The 11,587-nt window shown below is 45.0% G+C and overlaps 1 protein-coding gene across 2 annotated transcripts; it reads left to right on the forward strand.

The window, feature by feature from the left end:
• Nucleotides 1-325: 325 nt before the first annotated feature.
• On the forward strand, nt 326-6,740 carry Il12a (interleukin 12A). 2 transcript variants are annotated; one of them, XM_045130164.1, is made up of 7 exons: nt 326-484; nt 1,086-1,219; nt 3,696-3,809; nt 4,406-4,447; nt 4,526-4,567; nt 4,658-4,801; nt 6,137-6,740. In XM_045130164.1, the coding sequence occupies exons 1-7, from the start codon at nt 469-471 to the stop codon at nt 6,290-6,292; spliced, it is 648 nt and encodes a 215-aa protein (XP_044986099.1). In that variant the 5' UTR covers nt 326-468; the 3' UTR covers nt 6,293-6,740. The 2 variants fall into 2 exon arrangements, with proteins under 2 accessions (XP_044986099.1, XP_044986100.1); XM_045130165.1 differs by lacking the exon at nt 3,696-3,809.
• The last annotated feature ends 4,847 nt before the right edge of the window (nt 6,741-11,587 follow it).

Raw genomic sequence — 11,587 nt, forward strand, 5'->3', positions numbered from 1 at the left:
AGGAGAGGGTCCCTAAAGCGTCCTGTTCACCCTGGCTGGCCTGGCACACAGTGGAACCGGATGATGAATGACTTATCCACTCCATCCTGACTCAGGTCGCCATCAGGGCAGCGTGACCGCCAGTGGGAGGCACTGCTCCCGCGTCCCCGGGAGCCTGCAGGGGCCGCCGATGCGACCGTCACTTTCGTCCTTTCACTTTCGCTTTGAGCGGGTGGGAGGCGCGGGGCGCTCCCCGGACTCCGCGAGAGCTAATCCGAAAGCGCCGCCAGCTCCGCGGGCCCAGCGACCGCACGTGTCATTGACAAGCTGATGTAGAGAGAGACAGAGAGAGAAAGCAAGAGACCATAGTCCTGGGAAAGTCCTGCGCCTTGAGACAATTATAAAAATGTGTCCCCCTGGGTCAGCCGCCCAACCGCCTCACCTGCTGCACACACCGCCCGCCCGCTCAGATCGCCGCGTCCGCCCAGCATGCGTCCATCTCACGGTGAGTGGCCGACCGGGCCCCCGCAGGGACCAGGGTGGCTTGGACGGGAAGGCGGCCCGGGAAGAGCTGGCAGAAGCCCGGGCCAGGGCCGATACAGAGAGACTGCAGACTGCAGCCTCAGTCACCTCAGGTCACAGGGAAGGAAGCTGGGAGTCTTGGCTCGTCCTACTCTGCACCAGACATCGGTGCCCCAGCCAGCACTACCATCATGCTCACCGCACAGAGGAGAAACTGGGGCCCAGCTCCAAAACCAAGGTTTTGTCACCCTACTGTTTCCAAAACTCAAGGTCCTGAGTCTGAACCAGTCATTTCATCCCCTAGCCTCAGTTTCCCTACTCAAAAATGGAGTCTTTCAGGGAGCACCAAGCCCAATACCCTTGTCCCAGCTCATCCTGGACCTTCCCGGGGAGCTGGTGTCTGCCCTAGATCACAGGGCTGTTTTCCACTTACTTGCTCCCCCTGTTAGGTGTGGAGGAAGGTGGTGCAATCTGGGAGGCAGGTCGGTACCATGAACTGAGTGGGCAGAGGGACAGAATGGCTGGAAGATAGAGGCAGCCAAGCCACGCTGACAAGCTCCTCTGGCCCCTCACTTGCCTTTCAGGCCTCCTCTTTTTGGCCACCTTTGTCCTCTTGGACCACCTAAGTTTGTCCAGGGCCACACCAGTCCCAGGAAGGTTCCAGTGCCTTAACCATGCCCAGAACCTGCTGAAGGTGGTCAGCAGCACGCTTGAGATGGTGAGTTTCTCAGTGTCCTTCTTCTGGCTTGGAAGCTCCTGTGAGGAGGGAACCTCTGAACTGATGTGGGAACTTTCTGAGGAAGAATTCATCAGCAGCTGTCAGGAGGGGAGAGGGAACCTCACAAGTGACCCAACTGTGAGCCAAGAGTCTCAGTGAGATGGTGTCCCCAGAGAACATAACAGTGGGAATAAATTATAACGGCGTTTGCTTTGGTGTGTCTGCAAAGAGGAAAGTGGGTGATGGGTGGTCCTCACAGCCTGGCAGTATGGATAACATTGCAGCAGTTGCCCTGTTTCTGACACTGCATGCCAACCCAGGAAAGAGTTCTCAGGAGCATTTTCTGTGTGCACAAGCCACAGAGATGAGTGACACTGGTCCTCCTTCTACTCACCAGCACCCAGCACGGTGTGGCAGCTCCTTGTCAGAGGGACACATCTTGGGAATGATTGTGTCAGTGCTCTTCCAGTTTTCATTTTGAGGGGAAATATGCCCCCCCTTTTTTTTTTTACTATTTATTGAAAGTTTCATGTTTTAATGCAAAAAAAAAAACACCTTCCCATTGTAAAACTGGTGCATTTTAACCTTGATCTTGCTGCAAAGTTATATGCTGAGGCTAGAGGTATAGTCCAGTTGTAGAGCGCTTGCCTAACTATGAGTAAGGGCCCGCGTTCCATTCCCAATATCACATGCAAGCATGTACACCCACACATCATTTTGTTTTCCTAATGTCTTTTTATATCTTTCTTGAGGATTTTCTAGCTTGCTGCCTTATGACTATCTCAAAATAAGTTCAATGTCACAAAGCCTTCTTCAAGAACTCTTCTGATCTTTCAGAATGTGCTGCTATCTGTTCCTCAAAGCTCAACCAATCTTAATTTAAAAAAGAGGTACCCCTAGTGAAGCCTGGAGAGATAAGTGTTTTGTTTGTTGAAGAAGGTTCCCTATGGATAAGACAGAACAGCTCCAAGTTAAGTTCTCAGCTTCCCTTGAAAAGGTCTGAAGAATGGAACCAGCCCACAATTTTACTTCTCCCTTTACAATCTGCTTGAGGGTGATTGCCCAGGGCAGCTAGACACTTCCAGTAATAGCATGCATGTTTCCTATTGCTGCTGAAATCAGTTATTGAGAGCGGTGCCTGGGATGGAACCCAAGGCCTTTCACAAGCTAGGCAAGTGTTCTGTTGCTGCACTACTTCCCCAACCATAGAGGCTTTGAACAACAAACAGTTATTTAATAGCTCAGGAGGTCAGAAGTCCAATGTGTATCTCCCTGGGCTAACATCAGAATGCCACAGAGCACCCCTTCCTGGAGGCTGTAGAGGAAAATGCATTGCCTGGTCTTCTTCAGTTTCTGAAAGCTACTGCTATACTCTGTGGCTCCAACTTCCTTCTACCTTTCAAGGCAGGGCTTGGGGATATAGATTAGTGTTAAGCTGCTGGCCAAGCATGTGTTAGGTCCTAGTTTCAATCTGCAGCACTGACAAAACCAAGAGTCACCCTAGTCTTCCTCATGCTGTGTCACTCCGGTCGACCCTTCTACTTTCCTCCTCCACTAGTGGGGACCCTGTGGTTACAATAACCATTCAGATCATCTCTCTACTGCAAGATCAGCTATGCAACAACCTGGAGGTCTTCTGTACCTTAACCCTAACCCTTTGTTTGCCTCATCACATAGCATATTCCCAGCACCTCAGGTGAGGGAGGCCTTCTAATCCTCTTCCATCAGATACAGCATCTCCAGAGCTTCCCTCCCTGCTCCTGCCAAAGCCTTCATGCCCTCCCAGCACCTCTTGTCTGCTTATATGTCTTCTAGACAACTGGGCATTTGCCAATCTCCACAGCTTAACTTGGAATCCAGGAAGGCACACAGCTGTCCCTCCCTTGTCAGATCCTTGTTACCATAATTGAATGTAAAATTATTTCAAGCTTCAGTAAGAAAGCCATTGACTTCTTAAGAGACATTGTGAAGAATACAAGTCCAATAGGGTTTTCCAACACATCAGTAAGACAGTGTCTCTGTATGTGCAATGCCTGTGTACCACTAATTACTTCTCAAGTACTTTTTTTTTAGGGTGTCCTTATGTGTTGTAGCCATCAGGATATGACCTTAACAGTTCCCTCTATAAATGATACTTGGAGAAGAGGTTCATACAGTGTGACTTCTTTGTCCAAAGAGAAAATAGGCTTCACCAGAAGCAAGTGGCACCACCCACAGGAATGACAGCAGTGTTTACAGAACAGGAAAAATGTCATCCTAAGAAGCACATCCTGAGCAAAGGGACGAAGGGAGAGAGAGAGAATGCAGACAGCCTATTTCTTTTCATCTTATGAAGAGTCTGAATTTCCTATAGGTTACAGAGATGAAGGTTAAGGCAGGCAGATCCCGCCTCACTGCTGCCCTGGGGTGCCAGCCTCACAGAAGGTAACTGTCCTGAGAAAAGTGTCATCTCAGCTTGTCCTCGTGGTTTTTACAGGCCAGACAAAACCTCACACTGTACCCCTGCACTGCTGAAAAGGTTGACCATGAAGATATAACAAAAGACAAAACCAGCACCCTGAAGGCCTGCTTACCACTGGAACTGGTCAAGGTATAGAGGACTTGCCCCCAAGGCATGTGGCACAGTTCAGAGCTGTACATCCAATTCTGGCTACCTCTGAAAAATTAAACTTCTGGTGTCCATGACAAGCAAGATTTTGAAAGAAGAAAAAACTTGTTATAATGATGTGAATACACTTAACACACCTAAAGTATACACTTAAAAATAATCATGATTGTGATTGTCAAAAAATGTATTTGTGTGTATGTGTGCAAACATGTCATGGCATGGAGATCAGAGGACAACCTCGAGGCATCCATCCTCCCCTTCCAGCTTCTTTGATACATGGTCTCTTGAAGCTTTGCTACTGCATATGCCAGACTAGCTGGGCCCATTCTGTTGGCTCTACCTCCCATTGGCATAGGCACATTGGTATAAGCTCACCACTTTGCATGTGGCTCTACATGAGTGCTAGGGAGGATCAAACTCAGGTAGACAGACTTCTATAACCACTAAACAATCTCCCCCCAACCTGGAAAAATTTTTTGATGTGTTTTTGTCACAATAAGTTTGAGATGAACAATGAGATATATCTATATGAAGAATTAATAAAAACAACATAATTGATGTATGCCTTTCCCCTCTAGAATGAGAGCTGCCTGGCTTCCAAAGAGACAACTTACACAACTGTGAGTAAGCAAACTAAATAAAGCCTTTCCCCACATGATGAGTTCATAGTCTTGATGTCTCATTATTCTTTCCCCTAGAATGGGAACTGCCTGGCCCCTGGAAAGACATCTCTGATGATGGTAAGACATACCACCCTTTTCTCACATGCAATGGAGAAAATTATTTAACCTATCTGAAAGGGTTCCACCCCGTTTTGTCATGTCACCTAGACCCTGTGCCTTAGTAGTATCTATGAGGACTTGAAGATGTACAAGATGGAGTTCAAGGCCATGAATGCAAAGCTTTTGATGGATCCCAAGAGACAGATCTTTGTAGATCAGAGTGTGCTGGCAGCCATTGATGACCTGATGCAGGTAAGCCATCATCCTGTCAGTGAAAATAGGGGGCCGGCCAGGGTCCTTGATGAAGGTGTAATAAAGTCATGACTGGCTGGATTAAGGGAGACCTGATATCCCGCTGACAAAGGCCTTGCAGAATTACAACTGGTAGAAGACAGTCTTCAGGGTTCTTGCCACAATGAAGGCAAATGCAGACACCCTAAGAAAAGTACCTCGTATCTTTTGACCACATGTTGACCACCAGGCTCTATGCAGATGGCCATAAACATTTTGTAGGTCATCCCACAACAATGAAATCAAGTCTGTCCACAAGGGAGCTGAAGCTTAAGAGAGTGGAGCCACTTGTCCCAGTCACAGCAGTAAGAGGCAAAACCAGGATCCCTTACAAAAGGATTCTATACTTGTCATCTCACTCACCTCAAAAGGATTCAAAATGGGCCTGCACTGGGCAGTTTGTATATCCATGAATACACTAGAAAAAACACATGGGGCTAGTGCCTGATTATAACCTGTTTGAACCAAAATGTAAACAGTGTGAGAAGAGTGGCCTGTTATCTAGGGATGCACACAATGTTCCTCATTGGTGGGCACTTGCGATAAAATTTTGTGACCACCATTAGCTCACAATGCCGATATACAACTTAGGTATGTAAGAAAGAAAAATGGATGTCTTGGTGATGGGCAAGAATGGTAACATAGTGGCAGAAATCATTCTCTAAAAACTGATTTTTAAATTTTTATTTCATATATGTGTGTGTCAGATTACTTGTTTGAAAGGCAGTAAAATTCATGTAAGTATCAAGCAATCATTATTCAGGGATGGGTAGTTGATATTTCATTTATAGGAGCAGAAGTCAGGTGATGTGGGTAATGGAATTAGTTCTACATAAGTAGACAACTATGCTCACTCAGTTAACCCCTATTTGTGTCAATTTATAAAATGGGGTGATGTTACAAAACATAAATTTTTATTCTGTGTTATCAAATACAAGGGCTAAAGATAGGAAATCTACCACTGCATTTATGTACCTTACACAAATGGCATTTCTATAGCAAACAGGGATGATGGCATTCTGATCAATAGATCCAAAAAGAACATGGCTTCTTAATGTAACCTAAAAAGAATTAGAACCAATGTCATCTTATAGAAGCATGTCTTTCTAAAATGCAATGATTCTAAATGCTGATGATTTTCTGTACAGCTTAAGGGTCTTTTCAGAGGTCACTGAAGATTCGTGTGTCTGGAAATGAGTTATTTCTTCTCTCATCTTCTGAGTGGACTTTTCCAGGTTGGGTATATGTAAATATTCTAACACATACACACATGTATATACGTATGTATTTTTTTAGGCCCTGAATTTCCACAGTGAGACTATACCACAGGAAGCTATCCTTGAAGAGCCAGATTTGTATAAAACTAAGACGAAGCTCTGCATACTACTCCATGCCTTCAGAATCCGTTCCGTGACTATCAACAGAGTCATGAGCTATCTGAATTCTTCCTAAGAGGTGGAGGCCCTTCCCAACCTTAGCATCATTTTTATAAAAATATGAACCAAAAAAATATTAATAAGAGGTGGTTTAAAAACTAGAGAGGGGGACACCTGGTCACAATAAAGCTCTGGCAGGAATCCTCCTACTCCTGGCACATTCTCAGCCCTCATGGAAGGTGGCAATTACCTCTGCATGGCCCCTCTAATTGTTTTTTGCAATTACTGTGTGTATGTTGTAGGTTTCCATGAGCAGATTGCTAAGGAGCAATGTCCTCCCTGAATGTGCTTGTCTTCCCCTTTTATAGAAGAACAAGAATTGATAAGCTATTTTGTACCAAAGTGTTTGTGGGAACACTCAATCATCATTTATTTAAAAGTATTTATTGATAATTTTGTATTCTTGAAACTATGTGAAGTAATTTATATTTATTTATATTTTATTTATTATATTTCTTATCAAATGGTTTTGAAATATGCCTTATAATGTTCTAATAAAGTGATTCAACACCTCACACATGTTTCTAACATCACTGGTATATTTAAGTGTTAAAATATACATTGCAAAGCTGAAGAGATGGCTTAGCAGCTAAGGTACTTGCCTGCAAAGCTTACGGAACCAGGTTCAATTCTCCGGTACCCACATAAGCCAGATGCATAAGGTGGTGCATTGTGTCTGGACTTTGTTTTCAGTGGCTAGAGGCCCTGGTGCACGTGTTCTCCCTCTGTCTGCCATTCTCTCTCTCTCTCTCTCTCTCTCTCAAATAAACAAATAAATTAAAGAAAAGATACACAGTGCAACAAAACTTTAAACTCTAATGAAATTTAAACAACATAACCTTAGTAGATGTCCACAAAATCTCATCTCCTAGCTCCCATCCTCTCGTGGTTACAGGGAGCCTATCTAGCGAGACTAGATAGGCTGGCATGCTTAGGGGACTATGTGAATTTGTGAGAATTCACTTTTGGGATTGGAGAGATGGCTCAGTAATAAGGCACTTGTTTGAAAAGCCTAGGGCCTGGTTTCAATTCCCCAGTACCCACTTAAAGTCAGATGCACAAAGGGGTACACGCATCTGGAGTTAATTTGTAGAGACAAGAGGCCCTAGTGCACCCATTCTTTCTCTCCTCTCTCTCTCTCTCCCTCTTTCTCTCTCTCGATCACTGTAATTAAATTAAGAAAATATTTGAAAAGAATGCACTGTCATTATTTTTGTTCAACATCTGAATCTAAAAACAAAATAAATGGAAATGTTATTCCTGATAATCACTGAGCATTAAACAATACAACATGCTCTTCAATTCGAAAAAAAATATCACCAAGAGGTCCCCTAGCTCAACATCTCTACTTGTGATCCTTTAGTCTCTCAGGGGGAAGTTCTTTGTAAATTACAAACAGAAAGGCTCTCCATTTGCCTAAATTATATAGAATATTTTCCTGAGCCACATAAATAATTGCCTCTCTTTGGCTTAAGAGATCTAATGATTATATTCCTCTTTCTAATTCTCTAAACCAGATAAATTTACAAGGATTCCTATGGGCTATAGAGATGGCTCAGCAGTTAAGGCATGTGCTTATAAAGCCTGAATCAATTCCCCAGTACCCATGTAAAGCCAGATCCACAGAGTGGCACATGTGTCTGGAGTTTGTTTGCAGTGGCAAGAAGCCTGCCATGCCCATTCTCTCCCTCTCCCTCTCCCTCTCTCTCCCTCCCTCTCTCTCTCTCTCTCTCCTTGCAAATAGATTCCTGTTACTTGGTGCTTAGATAACTCTGTTTCAACAAAATGTTAGTGACACATTTTCTCACTTTCTCCTGCACACTGGGTCTCTTCCTCATTTCCAGGAACCTGGAGGAGAGTATGTGTGACTACATTTCTGCCACAAGCTCACTCAGTGTCCTAGTTTCTCATCCATTATACACCATCAGACAGATGCATGGGAAACCAGATCCACGTGGGTCTCCTTCTCAGAGTGATTTCACCACAAGCCTGGGTAGCTGAAGGCTCATCTAACATGGGAGTACTTTCCTTTGAAGAGTTACTCTCCAGTCACTATTTTGACCTGGGAAGACTCATGGCCTTGCTGGGAATGGCACCTGCTGGTTGCCTTAGTCCTGAACCAAGCATGACAATGGAACAATCTCCTCCACTGGTTGGGTCTGTGCAGGGGAACACACCTGTTATATTTGTTCTAGAAATTGCCATGAGATATACTTTGAAGTCAGGACTGAAGATGAGTTTGGTGGTTTAAGTCTATAACCCCAGCTCTTGTCAGGCTAAGGAAGGATATGGTGAGTACAATACCAGCCAGGGCTACACAGTGAGGCCCTGCTTAAAAAAAAGGAAAAGAATTAGGGACACAACAGGTGTCTTCACCACAAATTCCATTCCTCACCACATAGTTTCTCACACCATTTTTCCTTTTAGGTCAGGATCTGTGTCTTACCGAGTTGTTAAAAGTCACTCCCTGTCTTCTAAGAAACTAGGACATTAGCATCTCCTGGAACTGAGGGTTAAATCGACAAAGCACTCACCTGAGACATGTTAAGTGTACCATCCATCTTTTTTTTGTTTTGTTTTTCAAGGTAGGGTCTCACTCTAGCTCAGGCTGACGTGGAATAATCTCAGGGTGGCCTTGAATGCATGTCCTCCCACCTTTGCCTCCTGAGTTCTGGGATTAAAGGTGTGCACCACCATGTGCAGTTCACCATCAATCTTGTCAAAAAAAATATATGCTTTTAATTGATTTGCCAGGAAAAGAGAGACAGACAGACAGACAGACGGACCAACAATGGGCACACCATGGCCTCTTTCCACTGCAAACTCCAGATACAAGCACCACTTTGTGCATCTGTCTTTACATGGGTAGTGAGAAATCAAACCCATGCCATCAGGCTTTGCAAGCAAATATCTTTAACCACTGAGCCATCTCTCCAGCCTTCACCACAAAGCTTAATAAATCTTACAGATTATTATCAGTCATTGGGTTTGGCAATGCAAACAGATTAGCTAAGCCTCTTTGCTACTATTTCTATAAAGTCAAATTCACAGTGTTATTGTATGAGGACTAAAAGAGATAGTGTCAAAGCTAGACATGAAGACTCATGTCTGTAATCTCAGTGCTTTGGGGGTGGAGGCAAACTTAACTACACAGTAAGTTCCAAGCAGGCCAGCCTGAACTATGGGAGATCTTGGCTCAGAAGCAGTGGAGGGAGGCAGAGACAGAGGGAGGGAGGGAGGAAGGAAAGAGGGAGGAGACAGGGAGGGAGGGAAGGAAGCAGGGAAGAAGAGAGGGAGGGAGGCAGGGATGAAGGGAGGAAGGGAGGGAAGGAAAGAGGGAGAGAGGGCGGAAAGGAAGGAGGGAGGCAGGGAGACAGGGAGGGAGGAGGGAAGAAAGGGAGGAAAATGAGACCATGCTGATGCTCGCTGGTTCTCACAGGTCCATTTAAAATTTTTCGTTTTGTATATATGATAACGTTATATCTCCTTGTCCCCAGCTCCCATTCCCCGGGAGGCTCTCCTCAGCGGTGTCGTAAAGGCCTCAGTCCCTATAGGATAGTGGTGGCTGTGCCTCAGGGTATTCCTACCCACTCTGTGGCTCTTACAGTCTTTTTTCTCCCTCTTCCACAATGTTCCCTGAGCCATGGCAGGCCTTTTGGCAGTCTTATCTAGTGTTGACTTCTCTGTAGCCTCTGGATTCCTGCATTGATGGGCTTTGATTGATCACCGGGTCTGTCACCATTGCCCTAGCAGTAACAGCAGTGTTCAGGTAGCCACTTCCCCTGCAATTTCTCTTGTGCCCAGGAAGAGGTGGCAAGTCTCATGGTGGGCAGTCAGCTATCTTCTTGTCTTATTAGTGGGTCTTGATTCTCCTCTGCTTTCTCTTCCACATGTAAAATAAAGCAGATTTTCCAACCAAGAGTGAGAGCAGCTTGGGCTAAAGAGGGTATGCAAACTTGTTTAGGAGAGTTTTGGTGTGCCATCCCACTTTTTCCTGACTCTGGGAGTCTGACTTGGTTTCTAGTACTAGATATAAGCTCTCTCTCACTGAGCAGGCTTCATGTCCAATCAGAGAACTATTGGTAACCTGCAGACCCTAAGTACCGCTGTTGTACAAGTGTGTACTTCCAGTCTGGCTAGTTGATTTCACAGTCTACAGGGTCAAGTGCTTATTCATGCTGTGGGTGACCATTGTCCCCCAGCAGCTCCCATGGGGCTCCAGCACTATGAGGACTATTTGGGAGGGAGCTAGCTTCCCTTTTGGTTCCAGCATAGAATTCCAATGTCCTGTGACCACAACGTGTGGTGTCTTCAGCAGTAGGGTCTTACCTTTACCTGTGGCAGGTAAGCAAACGTTTTGGCAATGGGGACCTCAGTAGGTGTCTCTGGCCAACAGTTCACTCCACAGGTGAATTTTCTAAAGATCTGGGCATGGGCAGATTGAATGTGGTCAGCAGAAGCCGCTGTCTGGGCAAGATACAAGACAACAGAGCAAAGGATGTGAGAAAATTAACTTCTTCAGACCAAGTATCTCACCTAAACATTTCCCATCATAGCTCATTAGAGAGTTGCTTGACTAACAAACTGCACTACTTTCTCAAGAAGGACTCATCCCCAGAAGATGTCTCAGCTCTGAGAACAACTTTAGCAGAGAATCATGGGAAGCACGTAGCGGCAGCTGCCCCACTTGAGAGTCCAGACCGTTTTGGAGAGAGGACAGTGTGGGGAGGCGTCTGGCCATATATGCAAAGGCAGTATCAGAAATCTAAGAGCTGAAAAAGGGCTCTACACCAAAATAGGGCCAAAAAGGGGAAACTCAAGCTGATCTGGGGCCAACACCAATATTTACTGCCATTCCCCTGGTTGTGTCACCCAGGGCCATTGTCCTTTATTTACAGCTTACATCATTTTGGCTAAATAATTTAAGCCTAACCTGCATATAAAATTTTAAATTATTTAAAAATTTTAAATTTAAAAAATCCAGCTGCATTTTCCAATTGAATTACGTAGACCTGAAATATTTTAAGAATTTTGGGGTGTTAGGGAGATGGGGTAACGAATAGCCACTCACTGCTTAACATGGAGCACCTGAGTTTGATGCCCAGACCCCATATAAAATGCCAAAATACCTAGCAGGGCTATAACCCAGCATAATGTAACAAGAAGGGAGGCAAAGACAGGAGAATTTTCTGGAAGCTCCCTAGATATGCAGCAAAGAATTGCAGAACACGAATCGATAGTGAGAAACTCTGCCTCAAATGAAGTGGAAGGCAGATGGTTGACCCAAAAGCTGTCCTCCGACCTCCACAGG

The sequence above is a fragment of the Jaculus jaculus genome, chromosome 11, assembly GCF_020740685.1.
Source record: "Jaculus jaculus isolate mJacJac1 chromosome 11, mJacJac1.mat.Y.cur, whole genome shotgun sequence".
Lineage (NCBI taxonomy): Eukaryota > Metazoa > Chordata > Mammalia > Rodentia > Dipodidae > Jaculus > Jaculus jaculus.